This window comes from Leuciscus leuciscus (genome assembly GCF_965113295.1).
Source record: "Leuciscus leuciscus genome assembly, chromosome: 22".
Lineage (NCBI taxonomy): Eukaryota > Metazoa > Chordata > Actinopteri > Cypriniformes > Leuciscidae > Leuciscus > Leuciscus leuciscus.
The window spans coordinates 2,444,003-2,467,830 of NC_138746.1; the positions used below are offsets into that span (position 1 = coordinate 2,444,003).

The 23,828-nt window shown below is 38.6% G+C and overlaps 1 protein-coding gene and 2 long non-coding RNA genes across 6 annotated transcripts in view; all 3 read left to right on the top strand.

Moving 5' to 3' along the window:
* The window catches only part of arid4b (AT-rich interaction domain 4B), a 93,070-nt gene that overhangs the window by 29,805 nt on the left and 39,437 nt on the right, over nt 1-23,828 (top strand). For all 4 annotated transcript variants that reach the window (XM_082153287.1, XM_082153289.1, XM_082153286.1 and 1 more), the window contains exons 3-7: nt 8,575-8,685; nt 14,904-14,969; nt 17,596-17,686; nt 20,745-20,824; nt 21,988-22,082. In XM_082153287.1, the coding sequence (XP_082009413.1) occupies nt 8,575-8,685; nt 14,904-14,969; nt 17,596-17,686; nt 20,745-20,824; nt 21,988-22,082 (443 nt within the window). The remainder of the gene's footprint in view (nt 1-8,574; nt 8,686-14,903; nt 14,970-17,595; nt 17,687-20,744; nt 20,825-21,987; nt 22,083-23,828) is intronic.
* LOC309486281 lies at nt 10,432-13,940 on the top strand. Its single transcript, XR_014201447.1, has 2 exons — nt 10,432-11,673; nt 13,783-13,940. It is a non-coding gene; the product is annotated as an uncharacterized lncRNA (long non-coding RNA).
* On the top strand, nt 17,693-20,732 carry LOC309486260. The gene is made up of 3 exons (XR_014201414.1): nt 17,693-19,227; nt 19,423-19,471; nt 19,599-20,732. It is a non-coding gene; the product is annotated as an uncharacterized lncRNA (long non-coding RNA).

Below are 23,828 nucleotides of genomic sequence, written 5' to 3' on the forward strand. Positions count from 1 at the left end.
CCATTTTGAATATGCAAAATGAAGAATTGAGATTGAGAAAGTCTGCCAGTAGGTCATTAACTCACATTTAAGTGGGCAAATCTCATTAAACCATGTTCAGGCCACATTTCACCTCAGAATCTAAAGAATTTAGATTTCTCATTACTGCAACACAGTCGTTTTATTCTTGGTGTGTTTTATTATTATTATTATTATTAAGTCCTTTTTTGTTCAGATGGGTTTTAAACTGAATTCTACAGAAATTCTACAACAATATGGTGAAATGCTTTCGTTAAGGCCCTTGTAATGTGGACTACTGATGCTGTTCATTTACATATCAAGTTCTTTGTAGAGTGCCAACGATCACGAAATCACAGTTCTGTTTGTTGTTATTGGTATTCAATAAAGCTTCTCTTGTTTTAGTCGACTGTGAGTCAGACCTCTCTCCATTATGCTTTTCTTTGCCAAATTTCATGCTGAGGAAACTGTTTTATTGACTAGATTGAAAGAATAGCGTTAGCAGCTCAGATTGACCAATGTACTTTTCACTTTTCATTTCTTTTCTTCCATGGCCATTCCAGTGCATTTAGGGCAGCATTGTTTGCCTAAGCGTTCTTCTTGCATCTGTTAAACAGCACAAAACATGCTTTCCTGTACATAATCATGGTGTGATCATCATGTGATCCTCAGAAACATCAGCTCTTATTGTGGTTGCCTGTTGGTTAATGCACTTGTCATCTGGCAGTCAGTGGTTTGTTTAAGCTGGAAATTTAAATGTAGCAGCTGTGTTTAATTTCCTGACACTTTAGAGCTAGCATGATGGTTTACCCTGTTCACTTTCTCTGCTTTCAATTGCACAAAAAAGACTGAGAGCATCTTGTCACAGTTAGTGAAACAGAGTTCAGGGAGTCACAATGCAATTGCAAAACAATTCTTAATGCTTCTCTGTTTTTTTAAGCAATGATTCGATTACTGAACACTACACAATAAAGTCCTATTAGTTTTTAATATTAGTTAATGCATTAACCAGTGATTAGCAATACATTTGTTCCAGTATTTATTAATCTTTGTCAAAGGTACACTATGTAAGTTTTGGCCCTCTAATGGTTAAAAAACAAAACTGCATGCATATTGCGGAAGGATATTGTATTGGTTGTGCTTCGGCTCTGTGCGGATGAATATTGTTCTCCCACTTCTCATAAAACATTCACTATTTAAGAGTTATAGCCAGTTTAGATGGAAAGGATCTCAAGCTGACTAGGTGAAGACGATACTGTATTTTTACCCATAAATAGACACGGTACTTCCTTGAAAATAAATTCCAGCACTGCACTGCAACAACCTTAATGAAATTTCACAATAGATCATGATTTACAGTGTTTCTCTGTTCAATAAAAAAACACAATAAAAACACCATCATCTCCGCGTCGCTTTTACAACATTTCAAATTCTTCAGTTCTCGCTGTCTCCGAAAAGCCAAACTAATGTTGATTCTTGTTTTATTACGAGCTCGGTCACATTCGATCATGCTGACTCCAGTCAGTGTTTGATGATTCCCCGGAGATTTAGCAGCTCCATGTCAATCTTTCTCGCTCGTTGTGACAACTAACCCCTGACACACACACACACACACACACACACACACACACACACACACACACACCACACATGTGTCAAAGCAGCCGGAGCAACTTTACTCTATTTACAAATATGACTATCTCACACGGGCGAGTGACGCATGATGCAATTTCCCGCCAAAACCATCCCGTCAGGTCTCAAATATAAACACTTCTAATAGGCTTACCGTGGTGAATCAGGGTAGGACAAAACACGTTTTGAGAGAAGGCTTCTTTTTTTTGTCACATAAGTAACATAGTAACATTACCTTTAACATTAGTTGATTTAAAAAAAATAACTGTCCATTGTTAGTTGTTAGCTCAGGTCCATTTAAATAGTGTTAACAGATACAACTTTTGATTTTCATAATGTGTTAGTAAATGTACATTTCATTGTTAGTTCATGTTAACTAATGTGGTTAACTAATGTTAATAAATAGAACCTTGTAAACCTTTAAATTGAAAGTGGTACCAACCAATTATTGAGGAGTTCATGGAAAAACCACAGTACTGTAATAAAAAAAGAAAGAAAAAGCGCTCACATTTGCTAAAATTGTAAATAATACACTGTAAAACAAAAACAAAAAATGCAGTTTCTTTATGATTGGGATTGAGATTTACTAGTAATACATTTTCTAGCAATTTTGAAAATTGTGTTATAAGTGTAGCTCATTCTGATGTTTGTCTATGATTAAGGTTCTTTGACTGTTTGGTTAAAATTTGTATCTATGCTCTCAAGAAAAGTCCAGATTGTGAAGGAACAACTGGCTGTTGTTTGCAGAAACCAATCATCCCGATGACTAATCTCTAATTCTTTGGGTTATGAAGAAACCTGGAGCTTTTAGCCGTGGTCCCACTGGCTGGTTTAAGCTGTGAAGTCTCCACGTCATGTTCTTGTGGGTGTCTGGAGGTCTAAAGACACAATCAGTAGCCTTGGGAACCCTCGTGTCTGTGTTGGTTAAGATGTTATGTGAGTGGGTGGGTGGGTCGGTTATCTCTCGGCCTGTTCGACTCTTCAAACGAGAGAGACGGGTCGCCAGGGTCCGGAACACAGAGCCGATCCACCTACACATGCTATTCCTGCTCTTACTGTCTTCTTAAGATAAATAAAGAATGAAGCGTAATGTAAGCTCAGAGCTGAAATGTGCTGGCCGGCTGTCAGTGCAGTGCATGTAAGGTTCAATTATACTTTAATCACAGATTATGAGAGAGATACCGCCATAACTGGAGCGTTAATGGTGTGTTCACATGGAGATTAATGTCTTCAAGTCTTCAATTATTTTTCTCAGTACAACTAAATACATGCGGCCTGAACTGCATGGTGCAATCTGTGAATAACTTTCATTTGCTCAGGTTAATTAAATTAATTAAAGTTGATTTGGTGATTCAAATGGATGGCAAAAGTCTACTATAAATACGACATCTGTATGTTTGCATACACTGTTTTTAGTTTAACAATTTTGTGAAAAAAATAATATATATATTAGGGCTAGGGGTGGCACGGTACATGAAAAAACATCCGAACCGTTCGGTTCGCTTGTCTCGGTTCGGTGCGTGTGTGCGTCGCGCGGTTCGCACGGTTCGACGCATGCGCAATGTAGCCTTGTGCCCGTGCTACTGCTAATACTACAATGCTAAATCATAAATCAGACAAATGTAGAATAACATTACAATGTCCAGCAATCGATTTAAATAGTACACTGGGTTTACTTAGACATTTAATGAGATCAACTCCACTAGGCTATATGTTGTTTTTTTCACGTGAATAAATAGGCTACATAGATCGACTGTTCCACGTACCGGTATGTACTTTAATGGTCCAGTGGCAGAACTTGCCAAGCGTGTCAAAGGTTCTGAGTTCTAATCTGCACTCGTATATATTTTTCTTTTTCATCAAAACCGATTATGTTTATCAGCGGTTGTATATCAAGCAGGGACAGATTTGTATGAATTTTGTTTTGTGATTTCATCGGAACGAATAGAGTAGCCTAGAGTCTCCTCAACGGACTGAAGCGCGCGTCTGAGTGAAGAATGTGCGGCCGCTGCGGTGTGTGCGCGAGCCACGAGAACACTGTATCAGCGCCACTGATCGCAACGGCAACGAGCACTTTGATCACTTGATTAAAAAAAACACATTTCAGCGCTAGATTGCTTCTTATTTAACAAACGAACGAAACGAATACTTTGCTAGTTAACTGGAAATGTTTTATTTATTTGTATTGGTACATCCGTGCTGGGACATAATATCAACCCTGGCAAAAAGTGGTGACAAATAACTGTCCGACACAGCCCACGGGAAATGAGAAGCTGCGTTTTGCAAACACACCCCATTTATGAAATAAATGAATTAATAATTAGATAATTCAGCTATATATCATATGCTGAAGTAAATTTTTGGAGTGTTAAAGATTAAAAGAAAAAACAACAACAAGAACCGTACAGAACCGAAAACCGTGACCCTAAAACCGTGATACGAACCGAACCGTGGGTTTTGTGAACCGTGCCACCCCTAATTAGGGGTGTAACGGTTCACAAAATTCACGGTTCGGTTCGATACACTTGTGTCACGGTTCGGTTCGGTACGTTTTCCATACAGCAAAAATAAATAAATACCAGAGAAATTTCCTTGAATTATTATTATTTCTTTTTTTATTACTATTTTATTTAATGAAACTAACATCATAAAGTATGATTTTTATAATTTTTTTATTTTTTTTGTGTGCTTTTTTTACTGAGCAATAATGGAGCTCTATTTACTCTCTAATTGACTCTTCTTATGAGCATATAAAACAAAACAGCTCCTTGGACAAAATGAAATGTAATATTGTAGTAGTAGGCTAGTTATAAACAGGTTTATTTTAGTTCAGATTAACATTTGAGGGCAGCAATTGTATTCATAATGTCAAAATAAATCCGACGTAATGTTACTTGAAAGCATTATAGCCCACTATTCCTGACAAACTTCCATACCTTGCAGTTAGTGTTACTACAGCAAATCCATTCCACGGTGAATGTTGCTGATCTGTGGACACTGGCCAGTTCATTCATGGCACGATGTTTCTTCCTGGTTTCCACGTCAGCGCTGTTTGATACGTTAATAACAGAGAAATGTGCATGTTTCTCACTAGATCTCGCAGCGATGTTATTACTTCAGTGGTGAATTAAAAAAGCATTTGAAATTCAAATGCTTTCTTTACTGGTCTGGATCTCTTAGCGCTGTGTGGTGTTGCTTGATCAGGCTCGCGCATAGGGCTCGCGAGTCCCGCTTCACAGGTCAAAACTGATAAACGGTCCACACAAACACAATAAGAGTAGCTCAGTTTCGTTCCTTACATTGCATTTGCCAGTTGATGTTGTGGTCGCGCCAGCCTCTATGAGCGCGCTTGCCACCCGCGACGCGCCTTCATTTGAAATAACGAAACTTTGGTCAGCAGAAAAAATGGTCCAACGAATGGTCCAAACGTAATGCGTACCGAAAACCGAACCGAAAGCCTCGTACCGAACGGTTCGATACGAATACGCGTATCGTTACACCCCTAATATATATGTGTGTTTTTACTTTCTGAATGTTCACCTAAATATCTGAATACAACATATACTAGAGGTGGGAATCTTTAGTCACCTCACGATCCGATCCGATTCCAATTCTGGAGGTCACGATCCGATTCCAGATCGATTCTTTATCTACTTTCCCCCCCTTATTAATTCATTAGTTTACATAAGTAATTAAGTACTTTTTTAAAAAATAAAAAAATAAAAAAAATTAAAACAGTTGTATTTTAAGAATTTTAAACTTATATAACTTCAAACCATACAAGCAAGTAGCAAATAATAAAGAGGCGCATAGAAACATGACAAACAACAAACAAAGAGTGCTTTCAGTATTTAAGATTATCTGAACATTTTCCATTCAAGAACTGTGAGTGATTTTTCTTCATCGTACTTTTGTATTTTACTATGACATAGACTGCGGGAGATCTATTAAGCTGCATTCACGCTCGGATCTCTTTTGAAATATAAGAAGTAATGTGGTTTGTCCTGTCCGTTTAATCCCTTAAGACATAACTGGCTGTGTTTACGTTCATTTTGCACAAGTATATTAAACCACTTACACGGAGTCGCACAGCCGCTTGCGCGAGCAGTCTCGTACACAAACAAAGCGCGCGTCAGCATTTAAAATTGAAAGCAGCCTTCTGTTAGTGAGATTCATATTTTAAATATATAAGTCCACTGCATTCCAAACCACATAAATGATGACTTCGTAGAGCATTTGTAAGGAAAATACAGACGGGCGAGACAGCACACTTTAAGTGTAACATCAAAACAAGCGCGCGTCTCTCACAGCGCATCCTGTGCAATGAAGCCTGTGAATGTCCTTGTAATTCGCTTCAACCTTTCCGAACTTTATGAAAGATTATTTTACGGAAGGTTCGAGTTGTGTACGTGTGTGAGGAATTGTTAGCAAGCAGAAGACGGGTGTTTCTAAAGCAAACTCAGCGTCATCGCACATCTGGTAAAAAACTAAGCTCAGAATCGATTCTGAAATTCTCAGAATCGATCCAGAATCGTTGGAGAGAGAATCGCGATGCATCGATGGATCGATTTTTTTTCTCCCACCACTAATATATACAACTTTAAATTTGAAAAATGTATTAGTTAATGTTGAAGTTAAGAATACGGGTGTTTCCAAAACACACGCAGCGTAATTGCGCGTTGAAAAACTAAGCTCAGAATCGATCCAGAATTGTTGGAGAGAGAATCACAATGCATCTATTTTTTTTCTTTTCTTTTTTTTTTCTTCACCCCGTGTGTGTGTTTTTTTTATAAATTCAGTATGTTGTTACTATTTAACTTGAGGTGTGTTCAGTGGGATTCTAGTTTTTTGCTTTTGTACAAAATTTAGCATTAAAAAGTGAGAAATTGCACTTAAATTTAGGGCTGCACGATTAATCGAAGTGGAATCGCACGTGATTTGGCAAAGGCTGCGATTTATTTTATGCACAGCTTGTCAGTGCAGCGGCTGATCGGTAGTAAATGCTTCTCCATCTGAACACTAGAGGGCGTCTCACACACACACACACACACACACGCCAAATCATCTGAACACCAGAGGGCGTCTCACACACACACACACACACACACACACACACACACCAATCATCTGAACACCAGAGAGCGTCTCACACACACACACACACACACACAAATGCCAAATCATCTGAACACCAGAGGGCGTCTCACTCACACACACACACACACACCAAATCATCTGAACATTAGAGGGCGTCTCACACACACACACACACACACACACCAAATATGCCCAGCCGCTGAAGTACGATAACACGCATCATTCCAGTAAATCCCCATCGCTGAAGCTGAATAAACAGATTGAAATGCTTTGATTTATTAAATGTTGTCTTTTGTTGAACAGAGGTTCATAAATGCTTCATGTTTGGAAAGATGTTTGATGCGTGTTGCTTTTTCAAATGTACGTTATAAGTGACTCAAACTCACAGTGCTTTCAGACGGAGCAGCGTTTACTAATGATCACAGAGCCGTACGGCACTGACAAGCTGCACATAACAAATAATCACAGCCTTTGCGATTTCATAACCGCAATAAACCAAATCGGTTAAATCAGTTAATTCCCATGTTAACTGCGATTAATAGTGCAGCCCTACTTAAATTGGTATCAACTACACATTTTTTTAGTTCTGTGACATCTCTATTGTGTTAATCTGGAGACAAGACTTGAAGATGGATTCTTTTAAAGTAACCACCCACAACACCACAGGATATCTTATTTTCTTCAGAAATATTGTAAAAAATCTAAATCTTTTTTGATGGTTTTAGATTAATTGTCTAATGCTCTGATAGTGATGCATTTTAATGCCAAAGAGTTTTCATATTCCATATTCAGACAGCATTACACCCTTAGTACTTACTTAAAGCTTAATTCTTCTTACTTGTCTCACTTTACCGGTTGTAATCGTTTGTCTCCTAGAAGCATTTCAATTTCAGAGAGGTTTACTGCGGTATACATCATCATGTTTGGTATCCAACATGCACTGTTTTATTATGTAAAGTGAATGGAGTCATGCACCTGTTTTTCGCTCGTTCAGTTTGTTGACTGGTACGAAGATGATTTAACACACATTTAAGTCATTTCTACTTATGTCTGACATTCCAAGCTTTAGAATAAACGCTAGAAGATGAAGTTCTAAATAGAACTTTAGGGTTCTTGACTCGATTTCAAACAACCCTTTCTGCCAAAGAGGAGGAATGTCTGAAATGTAGGGATGCACGATATCAAATTTGGCCGACATATTAAAGCCGATAAATAATGGACTATTTTCTTTGCTTTCCAGCTGAGACGCTTCAGATGTGCACTGTTCTCCATGATGGTCTTGAATTGCTTGAAATATGATTGTAATCACATTTCAAAAAGGAAAATACGGTTAAGTGCAACATGTGCTGTCATATAGGCTACATAAAATGATATTGAGAACATTATAATTGTGTGCTTGGGACATGGCTTTTAATGGTGGGACTTTTGTTTTTGTAATCAGGCTCTCTAAAATTCTATAAAAAATATATTTAGATTTATCGGCCAATATATCGGTTATCGGCTTTCAAATATAGGAATTATCGGTTATCAGTATCAGCCAAAATGTTTATATCAGTGCATCCCTACCTAAATGATTGCAGAATACTTTAATTTTTTTAACAGGTTGTTTAATTTTTTTCTATTGATAAAGTATGTTTACGAGCTGTTTAATTCATACAATTTGATTACAATAAAAAAATGAATGAACCAATTTAATTTATTAATACTAAATTTATGGAATGGAAAATATGAAGCGCGTAACAAGAACCTGTAGTGTAGGGACTTGACTTTTTCCTCACTTCCGCCACCAAAAACGTCATTAATGTCCAGTGAAACTGACGTGTGTTTGTTGTGTTTGTTGTTGCTCAGACACTGGAGGAGCCCCCTTACCTGACCGTTGGCACTGACGTGAGTGCCAAATACAGAGGGGCGTTCTGTGAGGCCAAGATCAAGACCGCCAAGAGACTCGTCAAGGCAAAGGTGAGCCACTGAATCATAAGATGAACCAAAGCAGCAGAGATCATTGGAAGACATATTTTGAATGCATGGATGATCATTGATTTGAAAAGACTATTATGCAAATTTGAGGTGAGTTTGATCGCACGATCATCAAAAAATTAATGTAACGTAAATAAAGATAATAAGAGGGATCTGTATTTTGTTTGTTAACTGGTGTATTGTTCATCTCTACTATTGAAAGAGAGAAATGCTGGTCTAATGTTGAAATAGACTTAAGGGCTGCAACTAACGATTATTTTAATAATTGATTAATCTGTTGATTATTTTTTCGATTAATAAAAAAAAACTAAAAAACATTAATTTCCAACCCTTTGTTCAAAAACAGAACTGACAGTGCTAATTCACAGTGCAAAAAATCTTCAGAAAGTGCACAAACAGGCTGCTCCTTGAACATCCCTGAGCTGTTAAAGTAATGATTTAAAAAAAAAAATGGACTACCACAAAAAACAAACACATGAATGCTTTACATCTGCCAAATATAGAGGCCTTTTTAAAATAAAGTGCACAAAAAGATGTATATTTTGTTTAAAGGGACCTGAGCTGTCAGAACAATAAATAATTTATACAAAATAAAGAAAAATGCAAATCAGAAAACTTAACAGGGTTTGAACGTCAGAACTTGTTCTCTACACTACACTCACAGACGCACACACTCACACACTCTCACACTCAGACACACTCACTCTCTCTCACTCCCTTTGTTCAGACACTTTGCATTGCAATGCAAAATATACCGTCACATCGCCTAGTCAGGCCAGTTAGATATTTTGCTGCATTCTCTTCAAAGGCAGTCTTTGCAGATATAACCCTCTTCCTCACAGATGCCATTATCCTCCGCACAGCTCTCTTGGTACCATGACTTACACTGACAACATCCCGATGTCGGAGAATACAATTCGGAGTAATTGTTATTTGACGCTTAAGAAACGTAAAACCTGGTTGTGGTACAGTGTCAGTGATTAGTTATGAAATCTTGCTGCATAAATTCAATCTTATTTAATCCTCCATATGAAAGTTTATGTGCTCGAATTATTTCTATTCATTAAACAATAGTTCAAAACAAGACGTTTGGAGTACTGATTATTGGAGTCCATTAATCGAACTTCCATGCCTCTTATATAGTAATTATATTACTACCAATTTACTAATGCTCGGGCACACTCGGTCTCTCTCGCACAGTGTCACTCGTTCTCTCTCGCAGACACACTCGGTCTTCCTCGCATGCAGACACACTCGGTCTCTCGCGCACAGTGTCACTCGTTCTCGCGCGCAGACACACTCGGTCTCTCTCGCGCACTGTCGAGCGCGCTCTCGGACACACTCGGTCTCTCTCGCGCACTGTCGAGCGCGCTCTCGGACACACTCGGTCTCTCTCGCGCACTGTCGAGCGCGCTCTCGGACACACTCGGTCTCTCTCGCACAGTGTCACTCGTTCTCTCTCGCAGACACACTCGGTCTTTCTCGCGTGCAGACACACTCGGTCTCTCGCGCACAGTGTCACTCGTTCTCGCGCGCAGACACACTCGGTCTCTCTCGCGCACTGTCGAGCGCGCTCTCGGACACACTCGGTCTCTCTCGCGCACTGTCGAGCGCGCTCTCGGACACACTCGGTCTCTCTCGCGCGCTCTCGGACACACTCGGTCTCTCTCGCGCACTGTCGAGCGCGCTCTCGGACACACTCGGTCTGGACATCCACTCAATCGAGGATGGTCACCCTGTCAGCAGAACATGCACAAGAAAAAGTAGCTGCAATAGGGGGAAACTTCAGATCTGCCGAGTCGTCTTGTGTGACCATCACCGACTGTTGTATAGCGAACGCAAGGCAAGTTAACTTTGACCTCAATACCAAAACTACGTCTGGGAAATAATTGGGCATGAAATGTTGTTTTAAGTTGAACTATTTTATATCAATAAACGTGAAGCTTCCGCAAAGAAAAGTTCGCAGCAAGTGGCTTAGCCAAAGACGAACGAACGAACAAGTTCAAACAAGACTATTAAGAGTGACATTTAAGGGATACTAATTTATATTCATTATACACTTATTACACCGATTTTTTTTTTTTACCACATAGGCTAATTACGGGGACATTGAATTGGGATTAATGTTTTCTTACCTTTTTATAAATCATGTACAGCGTACAAAACAATCGTTCAGACAAGATGATCACAACAATATTATCAAACTCTGTAAACAATAAATCAACTCTGATTTATTAATTTTCAATACAATTAAAAACGGAGACACAAGACGGCAAGTTGTATTTGAATGAAACGAGCGAGCTCGTCCATTGTGATACATGGTGTAACGTCTGTCAGAGAGTTTGAAGTCTGCCCAGATGAAGAATACAAGACAGTGCAAATGAACTGGTAGTTCCACGAGACTTTTATAGATGTTTTCTCTCAGTTAAGCGCACACTTCATGTACATGTCGAAGAGCGAATGTTAAAAGGGAAAAGAAAACTCTAAAACATGCTACAAATCAAAGTAAACACATTATAATGAAACAACGGTCAGCAGTAGAGCGGTCATCTTCCTCTTTGCGTGATCAATCTCACTCTCACTGTGCGTGCGCGCTCATATAAAAACAGCATGCATACAATAACGTACACCATAGAAGAAGTTATCTTAAAGGCACATCCACATTCATGTCATGAACACTACTTAACACTAGGTGGCCGTTACAATGCATGTGCGCGGTCTTATAATGCGTTGCTATTGACGACCGTCATTATAAGGAAGGAAATGCTTTAAAAAGTGCATAGAGCTGCTTGTTTTATTTTTTGTTTGTTGATTTTCAAATATAAAACTTGTTGAAATGTCTTCAGTGTGAGCATCAACTCTTTTTGAACACTTTCATCTCGTTTTAACAAAACCGTGATAATATTGATAATCGCGATAATTTTGGTCACTATTATCGTGATATTAAATTTTCGTACCGTCCCATCCCTAGTTGTTATTGGACTTAAATTGTTGTGAAATGTTTTGAAGTTGGAGAGCAAATTGAGTTTTCATTCCTAATGAAATATTCTGCTCCTTTTCCTCCTTTCTCTCATCAGACTTTCTCTTTCTGTCTCGTCTCTGCCCTCATGTTTTTCTCCTGATGGCTCTCTGATGTTTTGTAATTGAGATGTGATTAGCTGCTCCTCGCCAAGCAGAAACCTTGTTCAAGCTTGTAATCATATTCCTGTTGTTGTACTACTGATGACATCATTGCGTCTGTCTCTCTCTCTCTCTCTCTCTCTCTTCACAGCAGTGTGTCTGTTTGTTCTGTCTCTCTCTCTTTCTCGGTTGGTGTTTATCCATTAGTCAAAGAACAGTCTTTACATTCACACAGTAAGTGTGTCTGAGAAATAAGAGCAGGGCATTAGATCTCCTCGCTGTCTGTGTGTTTATGCATGTGAACAGATGTAATGTCCTGTCTGTCAACTGATTTATATACGTATATAGTTATTAGTTCTGTGATTAAGGCATCTTTTGGTTTCTGCAATGTCTGATTTATCAGATTTTAATTTTTATGTTCCTGTGTTCTTGCAATCTTATTCATTGGTCATGTGCGTGTGATATTATGTACTGAACTGACAAAATATATACCGTAATTTATATAATGTCACTTTGGATAAAAGCATGGCAAATGCATAAATAATGTGATGTTTTGAAAATGTATGCTTTACAAATCATGTTGATTTATAAATACTCAAAATAATTTTGACCATAAGATTTTTAAATTATTATTTTTGTGTATTTTTATTTATTTATATTTTCATTAATTGTATTATTATTATTAATCATAATAATGATGATAATAATAATAATAATAAATTAATTTAATTTATATATATTTAAAATATTCATAGTGAAAATTGTATATATACAATTATATACATATGATATGAGAATATATATATATATATATATATATATATATACACACACACACACACACACACACACACACACACACACACAGACACAGAGTGAGTGTAATTGAAGGTTTGTTCGTCAGGAATGACCTGTTGCAGAACAATCAGAGCTTCATCAGACGTGACTGTGGCGACATGCTGAAGTGTGAGACTTATTATCTCCTGTGACACTGACACATTCATACACACACACACACACACACACGCATGTCTCACGGATGATATTCATTCGACAAACTGCTCACAGCTGGAGAAGTGCATGTGTAACCCTAAACACACAGTCATGGCAGTGTGAGAATACATGGACTTCACTGAGTTAATCAGCTCTGGACTTCCTCATATTCTTGTTTATTATCAGTATGCTTATGTATATTATACAATCCATATATTAACATTTTTGTGGATCGGATTCTCTCAAAACAATGTACTGGGCAGATTTTTTATTTTATTTTAAATGATGACTGTTATTTGTTCTAAAAAATATAATAAAAAAAATTAAGTTTAATTATTAATTAGAGCCCGACCGATATATCGGCGGGCCGATATTATCGGCCGATATTAGGCATTTTCCAAACTATCGGTATCGGCATTTATAATGGCCGACAAATGAATATTTAAAAAATAAAATAAAAGCGGACGAAACACCCTTCAACCATGTTATGAGTGTTGGCGCTGCATAGTTTGTCCACCAGAGGGCACTATACAAGGAAGATCGCTAACATCAATGAGCTTGGAAATCACAACGAACTTATTCTGCCTAAATAAAGTAATGATTACTGTATTTATAACTAGCATATCTGTAGTTCCAGTCTCTGCATTGTAAAATGTAAGTTAGGCACGCGAGGAGTGAACATTTAGACATAGAGAAAAAGTATCAAACATAGCAGCTAGCCTGTGCATAAAAGTTAGCTTTTCTTTTACACGTGTGTGAAATCCAAGTGTGCGTTGCTGACTTCGTTTAGCCGCAGCATTAACGAGTCACATAATGTATTTAGTGCATCACTAAGTTGTAGATTTTAGAAGGCAGGCAGCAAATGATGATTGAAAATGGTTTGTTGTAGCTTGATGGAATAGATGGATAGAATTAAAAGAGTGCAGGTAAAGGGATAAGCAAGTTGACATTGTAATTATAAGGAAGCTTATAACATTGACATTTGGCAGACGCTTTTATCAAAAGCGACTTACATTGCATTTCAAGGTACACATTTACAATCTTATCAGTTCTTCACACACACACACACACACACACACACACACACACACACACACACACACACACACACACACACACACACACACACACATTATTAAATAATTGAATTATTACTGTCAATATTAATAATAATAGTTGACTTTTTTTGTTCAAAGGACTTTAAGTTTCATATCTTAAGTTTGTATTTTTATACATTAGATTTATCAGAACTTTAATATATTCTGTTCTGTTGTGACAATAAAACAAACACGTTTATTTTTAAACTGCATTATCATATTATTTTAGTAAGGCTGAGGACTCTTAAATAACGACAAATAACTAATGTTAGGGAAATCTGTTCATGTTTTGCTACGCGTTTCTGGATTTTTAAAAATATATATATATCGGAATATCGGATTTTTAAATCACCAAATATTTGTATCGGTATCGGCCTTAAGAATCCTTTATCGGTCGGGCTCTATTATTAATTTCTATTTGTAACATTTGAAATATTCATATTCTGTGAAGCTGGTTTGAAACAATGTTTTTAAAAAAAGCATTATACAAATGAACTTTTATTGTATTTTAATTGATACTTCAGTTGATTCATGCAGTTCATGCATTTCAATGTTTGGTCACAAAAGTTGTGTTGGACTGTATTGTTGTGTGTGATTTTTCAAGTTCTTCATGTCATTCAAATTCAGATTTCAGCTTGTGAAATGAAAAGGATGAATCTCTATTCTTACGCGTGGCGTCTCACAGTGTTGTGTGTATTAGTGGAAACATGACATCTTGTTCCTCCATCTCTATCCCATCCTCTCACACAGCGTGTTTCATCCGCCCCGCTTTCAGTATAATTATCTTCTGTTCTGTGACACTCAATGATTGGGTTACCCAGCGTGTCTTCTCTGCGTTTGGTCTGATATCAACACAGGGACGTTCGGGTCTCTGGTGAGGATCTGGCTTCCCGATAGGAACGATCGATGCTTCTTGGCCGTTAGGGAAAGCCCTTCCGTGTTTCCTATCCTCATTCCTCACTGACTGTGTGTGTGTGTGTCTCTCTCCAGGTCACCTTCAAACCCGACGCGTCCACTGCGGTGGTGCACGATGAACACATCAGAGGACTTCTGAAGGTAAGAGCAAACCTGCCTCCTTCAGCACAAACACAGGCTGTGGCGCATCACTTCCTGGGCTTTATGAGAGTGTGTCTGTAAGTGGTGCAGCGAATCACAAAACTCACGGTTCAGATCATTTACGGATTTTGAGCCACGATAATTTTTTTGGATCAGCCAAAAATAATAATAAAAAAATACATATACATATATATATATATATATATATATATATATATATATATATATATATATATATATATATGAGGAGCTCTTTTCCAAAACACTATAAATCTATTTTTAGGTTTCAGGATTTTTTTATTTTTTTTTTACCTAGACTCACACATTTTGTGAATATTCAATTTATCCTGTTAAAATGTTTTTTTGGCTCAGTCTGAACATGTTGAACAATGATTATTAAATCAAACAACAATATTGTTGATGATAAATTCAAAGTTACTCTTTTTTTTTTCTCAAAACGCTATAAATCCATAATTTTTTCCCCAAAACGCTATAAATCCAGGTTTTCTTTAAAAAAACTAAAACAAAAAAAGGCAAGTCAGTCAGTAATAAATACATTGGCATTCAGTAAAGTGTCGAACCCATAAAAAGTAGAACCATTGTCCACTTTACATAAAACAAATCACGACATGACCTTGTGTGAGTGAGAGAGTGGGTGAGTGAGTGAGTGAGAGAGTGGGTGAGTGGCGTTCACACCAAACGCGAATAGAGCGTCTGGCGCAAGTGATTTTCATGTTTAGTCGATGTAAAGAAGCGTTTACGCGCGTCTGGAGGTCCTGCGGCGCGGGCGCGCGAATGAGGCGAATTGAGCATCTGGCGCGATACGCGCGAGCGATTTGAGGGTGAGAGAGAGAAAATTCTGATTAGTCCAAAGGATGTATCGCGTTTAGGCTAAAAATAGGTTTGGCGCTTATTGCGGTTTGGATAGGAACTGCATCTTGCAGTACATTTTAAACAAGGAAATATAGCGATTTGGCATGAAACGTTGATGGAGCCGTGAAGAGGTTCAGTACACAGCAAAATGACATGACAAACTCTTTTTTTTTTTTTTTTAATGGCGTTTATCGCGTTTTGGAAAAGAGCTCTTCATATATATATATGGGGGGAGGGGGGTTAATGTTACTTTGCTTTTCATTTATTACTTAAAGCTCACTTGAGGTATTTCGATACCACAGCAAAAACTACTAGCCTAACTGTTGAAGTTCAAACATTAAGACAAGTGAACAGTCAGTAATAAAATAGGAAGAAATACACAAATTACATGCAGAGATGAATCCTAAATACAAAGTCTAACAGTAGTATTCAGGTACAGAAATGTATAATTAGGCCTAAATGTAAAATAACACTGTTCACTGTAGAAATGAAATATAGGTTCATCTTTATGTCACTTTAAGACCGAAGAAACCTGTCCATGCTTAAACTAAAGCGAAAATCCTGCGTGATGCAACCAAATCAAAGCTATTTAGAACATATTTAAATGTAATCGTTTTGCTCATGTTGTTCCAAGCCCTTTTGACTTTCATACTTGAACGCAAAACAAATGAAATATTTGTAAAGTAGCCCGTGATCACAAATGTTAAGCTCCCAAAATACATCACAATGACACGCTGATTTGCACACGGTGTTAAAACTATTGTCTGGAGTTCATGTTTGATGGTGCCAGTGATGCCAGTCAACCATATAATCCTCTATTTCATATTTATATTGCATTGAAATCTTTGTTTGTCATTCATTTGTTTAAAAATCTCCTGGCAAGCCAGCCGTTGCATCTGTAGCTGTGATTATGAATATGACAGTAATTATTCTCCGCCATCAGCTCATCAGAAAACATCTCGCTTATGTCTGGCAGAACTGTTTGCTTTGAGCACTTAGTGAGAGAATAAATGACAAATGCAAGCAGCAAATAGGTGAAAACCACTGATGCCCAGACTAGCTGAACTCTCAGAGCTGGTTATTAATTGGTTATTAGCAGGTCAGATTCATTACTCTTGAACAATAAAAGGCCCAAAAAATGTATTGAGCATGTAAATGTTCATATATTTTGACGCCGAGTCTCAGAAAAACATGTCCACGTTTTGGAAAATGGAAGAAATTAAGTTATATTTTGCATAAAAATAAGATAAAGGACCATTTAGATTGTTGTTGTTTATTTTTATTTATTTTTTTAATGTAAATAATATATGAATTTGTATTATAATTATTTTATAATAATAAAAAATTGCATTACAGTAATGGTAATGAACTTAAACTGTCATGAAAATATCATCAACAAAAAATAATCTTAATTTTTGCTCAAATAGGCTTAATTTTCTTCATGGATTTAAATTTCACATTATTTATTTATTACATTTTTACCCTTATTTAAACATGTTAATCATTCAGAAACATTTGATACGATCATTTTACCATGGTAGTGCCACAATACTACAGTATTGTAAAGGTAACGTTCCTTCCTCACAGAACATGATAATCCCTCACAGGCGTTTCTCCTTGAGTAATGTCAGTGAGTGGGAAAAAAGAAATAAATTCCGGTTCCTCATCTCCAGCTTCAGTGTTTTGACGCCCGGCGAGTGGTGTAACACCGTGAAAGCCTGTGAATGAGTGATTGTGTTTTCTCTGGTGTTAGGTGGGCGCTGTGGTCGAAGCCAGGAACCTAGATGGGATCTACCAGGAGGCCATCATCAACAAACTCACTGACGCTAGTCTGTACACCGTCGGTAAGTCCAGTACATTCCTTTCAAACAGTTGGCTCTGTATCAAGCCCCTTTCACACAGAGATTTGTCCCGGGTTCGTTTGACTTTGGTCCATTCACACTGTCAGTGATTTTCCGGAATCTGTGAGTGCGTTCACACACATCCCGTAAAGACATGTGACGTCAGGATGTGATAACTCCTGTCAGATGTCAGTGCTGCTGAAAACTCTTCGTCATTTCTACACGAAGACGAGTCCATACTCCCCAGTAGCGCCACTGGGTTTGCCGAGTGCCTCGTTCCCCATATGCTGTAGCATAGGTTGTAGAAAGGCCTGTCCGATGGCACGTGCGTCATCACTACGACACACCCCTTACGGCATTGGCCCAGGACTGATCCCGGTAATGTTACTAGGTCCCCATTCCGGCATCGATCCCGTCATCAATCCCGGGACGTGTTTGCGTTCACACAGAAGGCACTCTAGCAATTTTACGGCAATTTCCCAGGATCAACGCGCTGTGTGAAAGGGGCTTACCTGAGACAAAGAGGGAAAGGCTTCTTCTGTCCTCGTTTATGCTTTGCTTTATAGCATCATATGCGAGAGCTGGAGACGCTGGGTAATTTTCATTTTTGTTCAGGGCTCATGTTTTGATGAATGTATTTTTGTTTTGTTTTTATTACATTGTGATTTGTGTTACGTTGTATGTTAGGATAATATGAGTCAGTCTCCATCTCTCACAAAAACATGAAATATTGTGTTTTTATTCCTCATTTTGATGGCTTAATGTGAATTTAGTGCACATATGTGTCGCCACATGGAGAGGAAATCTTGATGAGTCTTAGATAAAGTTCTGATGGTAAATTTCGCAGAAGACCTGTGAGTCACAGCAGATGTTGTCTCCAGCAGATGGTTTGTATGTCTCTAATTTGACACTGTCGTTCTTTCGATTTTACCTTATAACCATATTCTATGCTAATGAAGTTTCAAGCCAACTGGTGATAAGTTTTATTCTCATTTGGTGTTCATAAACACATGAAACACAACACACTCGCTACGCCCGATTTTATACACCTTTTATTCGCCTTTAGCCATTTATACAAAGGCAGCTCAGAAACTGACCTATTATGATTATGATCTTTCTTTAGTGTGTGATGTTGATGTTTTAGCATGAAAAAAGTTTCCTCCAGCAGTTCTTCTCTATATCAGTGTCAGTGTTTCTGAACTCCCTGAAACGCCTCTATTGTAGTTGAGTTTCTTCCGGGAACGAACACGTCACAATATTCCTCATTTAAATAATTCATACGCAGAATAAAGGGGCGGGGTCTGGTTGAGTTAGTTAGTAGTGTGTTAAACTGGCGGTTATGGTAAGGGACGGGACATTTCCCAAACACACTCGAAGCTCTTGACCAATCACAACACAATGATCCTGCCGACCAATCAGAGCACAGTGTGCTTTTCAGAAGGAGATAGGAACTAAACACAGCGTTATTGACAGACTGGGAAGAGAGGAGCTGCAACAATGGAGAATATGCCCAGACGCCGTCTGGTGTTCAGATGATTTGGCGTGTGTGTGTGTGAGACGCCCTCTGGTGTTCAAATTATTTGGCGTGTGTGTGAGACGACCTCTGGTGTTCAGATGATTTGGCGTGTGTGTGTGTAAGACGCCCTCTGGTGTTCAAATGATTTGCCGTGTGTGTGAGACGCCCTCTGGTTTTCAGATGATTTGGCGTGTGGGTGTGTGAGACGCCTTCTGGTGTTCAGATGATTTGGCGTCTGTGTGAGACGCCCTCTGGTGTTCAGATGATTTGGCGTGTGTGTGAGACGCCCTCTGGTTTTCAGATGATTTGGCGTGTGTGTGTGTGTGTGTGTGTGTGTGAGACGCCCTCTGGTGTTCAGATGATTTGGCGTGTGTGTGTGAGACGCCCTCTGGTGTTCAGATGATTTGGCGTGTGTGTGTGAGACGCCCTCTGGTGTTCAGATGATTTGGCGTGTGTGTGTGAGACGCCCTCTGGTGTTCAGATGATTTGGCGTGTGTGTGTGAGACGCCCTCTGGTGTTCAGATGATTTGGCGTGTGTGTGAGACGCCCTCTGGTGTTCAGATGATTTGGCGTGTGTGTGTGTGAGACGCCCTCTGGTGTTCAGATTATTTGGCGTGTGTGTGTGTGTGAGACGCCCTCTGGTGTTCAGATGATTTGGCATGTGTGTGTGTGTTAGACGCCCTCTGGTGTTCAGATGACTTGGCGTGTGTGTGTGTGAGACGCCCTCTGGTGTTCAGATGATTTGGCGTGTGTGTGTGTGTGTGTGTGTGTGTGTGTGTGTGAGACGCCCTCTGGTGTTCAGATGATTTGGCGTGTGTGTGAGACGCCCTCTGGTGTTCAGATGATTTGGCATGTGTGTGTGTGTTAGACGCCCTCTGGTGTTCAGATGACTTGGCGTGTGTGTGTGTGTGAGACGCCCTCTGGTGTTCAGATGATTTGGCATGTGTGTGTGTGTTAGACGCCCTCTGGTGTTCAGATGACTTGGCGTGTGTGTGTGTGAGACGCCCTCTGGTGTTCAGATGATTTGGCGTGTGTGTGTGAGACGCCCTCTGGTGTTCAGATGATTTGGCGTGTGTGTGTGTGAGACGCCCTCTGGTGTTCAGATGATTTGGCTTGTGTGTGTGTGAGTCGCCCTCTGGTGTTCAGATGATTTGGCGTGTGTGTGTGTGTGTGTGTGAGACGCCCTCTGGTGTTCAGATGATTTGGCGTGTGTGTGTGTGTGTGTGAGACGCCCTTTGGTGTTCAGATGATTTGGTGTGTGTGTGAGACGCCCTCTGGTGTTCAGATGATTTGGCGTGTGTGTGTGTGTGAGACGCCCTCTAGTGTTCAGATGGAGAAGCATTTACTACCGATCAGCCGCTGCACTGACAAGCTGCGCATAAAATAATCGCAGCCTTTGCCAAATCACGTTCGGTTTCATTGTGATTTTAGTGTGCAGCCCTACTAAAAACACAATCAAGACTTTGAAAGAGGGCATAGTAGGTCCTGTTCAAAAAGACTTCAGAGTGTGTGTGTGTTTGATAACTCGTCTCTCTCTCTGTGCAGTGTTTGATGACGGAGATGAGAAGACCCTCAGGCGCTCGTCTCTCTGCCTGAAAGGAGCGCGCCACTTCGCTGAGAGTGAGGCAAGTCATCTTTCTCTTTTCTGCGTTGGTTTAAATGTCTAGTTAAGTCCTTTACATCGTGACACTTGCTCCCTTTCGCATCACATCCTGTTCTTGACAGTGTAATTTTACAAATTAATTTAATTTAGTTGAAATTTAAAGGGTATTTCTACAGACATTCAAGTTCAAGTGAGCTTTAATTTGTCATTCAGAAATATGGGAACGAAATGTTAAACATATAACCTGTATAAATCTACATATAGCTATATAATCTATGCAAACATATAACCTAAATAAACCTACTCATAGCTAACCTATTTAAAGAGTAAAGACTCTCAGATCCAGTGTTTAGAAAGAGAACTTGAGGACATGTTGGAAAATCCTATGAATTGATTATAAATTAAAACCATATTTCGAAGAAAACATGTTAAGTTTGAAACATTCCGATTAGAAGGAAAAAATGGAAACTCCTGCAAAAAGTTTTTCATTGCAAAATTGGCAACATCTGCTCAAACTGAAGTAGTAGGTAATGATTTATTGTGTTCACTGAAATGATTACCTTATATAAAAATCGTGAGTTTAACTTCTAATCCAGTATATTAAGGCATGTATATAATGGGTACATGAAAATCTTCTGCATGGTAGAAATGACCCAGAACCGTGTCGAGTCTGAGGCGTTTCATTCCCGGGTGGTTATTAGAAACTGTGTCACGTCTCAGTGTTTGCTAGTCAATGATTTCAAACAGACTGTCAGTTGTGTAGAAGTCAGAAACATATTCGACGCAAGTATGTGAATGCAAACACTTCTAGGTACACAAGTGAGCCTCTATCTATTAGATCTGGTAAATCTTTATCAGTATTCAGGAACTTGCTCAAGGCACATTTTTTATTGACCGCTTATAACAGGTAATCTCAGTGTGGTGTGAGATTTGTTAATATGTTTTGTTTTAATCTTTTTTATTTTCATGTAAAGCACTTTGGGCAACCTCGGTTTTAATTAGCAGCTTGCTATATATAAACAAACAAAAGAAAAGAAAGAAAGTGTGAGTTTATATGTCGTCTTCCATAATGTCATTTTCTTCAGTCAGTTTGATGAATCGATTGTCACGGCAGAGCAACAGTTCAAAGAGAATCGTGTCTTTCTCAGCGCTAACTGGTGAATCTCATCTCTGATTCTCTTCCAGACTCTCGACAGGCTTCCTCTTACCAACCCCGAACACTTCGGCACTCCCGTCATCGGCAAAAAAGGAAACCGCGGAGGCCGACGGTCCAATCCCATGTGAGTGTGTCTACTTGAAGTTCAGGACAAAATGAAGAGGCGTTTACAGGCATTCACTGCGTTTTAAGTCGAGTCGCTTTTATTTCTATAGCGCTTTATACAATTCAGATCGTTTCAAAGCAGCTTCACGCTAATAAACAGGTAAAATAGCAGTGTTGCAACATTCATCAGTTAAGAAATGACCTTAGTTTCCGCTATAAGCAGCTCTACAGGAGACAATATTTAAAGGGGTCATTTAATGACATTTGTGTGCAAGCTAATATGATTCTTTAGGGTATAAATTAAAAGTTTGTAATATACTTTAATTAAAAATTCTCATTAGTATTGTAAGAAAACACTCATTTTCCCTGGTCAAAAACAGCTCTGTTTTCAGCACGCCATTTAAGTGCATGTGTCTTTAAATGATAATGAGCTTTGCTCTCCCCGCCCCTCTGTTCTGTGCGTACACAGTTTGTAATAACACAATAACCATAACGCGTTGTTCATTATAAACTTGGGATTATGAATTATATTGAGAATGTCGTGCATAGAAAACATGCCGTAATGAACCCTGAGTGTAAACAGCCGCATTCATCGTGAAGCGTGCAAGCGATTTGCAAAGATTAATATAAAGATTAATATAAAGGTCAATAAAACGTTACACTCACTTCTTCTTCTGGAGGTGCAGCAGGAACACGAATAGTTGGTACCAATCCTTTTTTCAGGAGCAGCTTCTTAGCAAAACCAGCTTTACTAACCCTCGTTTATAAAGCAGTCTGGTGTGTGAAATGATTCACGCAAACATGAAAGCATTGACGTTGATCGTGGGGAATATTCCCTTCGAAAACAAACTCAGCCACTGCGTCTTCAGCGGTTCGGATTTAGGAACATAAAAATGACTGTGTTCCTTATTACACCCAAGAACAGGACACCACAATCACTTAGACGCCATTCTGCTCATAGACAGCGCTCCAGCATATCAACAATGATGCGCAGAATATGATTGACAGCTCGCTCACGAACGGGGGCGGGTCTGTGTTGAAACGCTGCTGTCAATTAACAATTGTGGGAGGGGCGTCGATTTTGTGACATCACAAAATCGAATGGCTTGATTTGAGACGGGGGAAACATATAAGAAGATTAAAAACCACTGGATGGATTTTTATCATTTTATGATGGTTGTGTACAGGCACTGCCAACACACATTTCAGTACAATCAACTTGTAAAAGTGCATGTACCATTATATGACCCCTTTAATGTTAATTCAATTTAGTTTAATAAGTGTCAATGTTGCAAAGTTCTTTAATTATGAAATGACTTTAAAAGCAGCTCTACCGAAGACAAGAGTGTTATTATTCAGCTCAATTCAGCTCAAGTTCCCGAAAGTTAGTATATTCAAATTTACATCACCGATCAAGTCCATTTTAAATATATATATTTTTTGTCATTATGAAATTAAAATCCACTGCCTTTATTTCCACGTTTTAATTCGACTTAAATCAATCAGTTTGGTGTCAGACTTGTTGACCCTCCTGTCCTTCATATTTCAGAAGCGAAATGGATCGCAAATGGCATTTCATGTTCACTTTAAGGACATTTTTAAATAATCATTTGCATTTTTTTAATAGCTAAGTTGCATATCTTTTTAGCTAAATTATTATTATTTGGATATAATTTTTCATGTAGTAAAATAGCTGTTTGTGAATGTAAAAGCAAAGTTTCAACGATCAAAGTGCATGTAAAAGTTATTTTTTCTTTCTTATTTT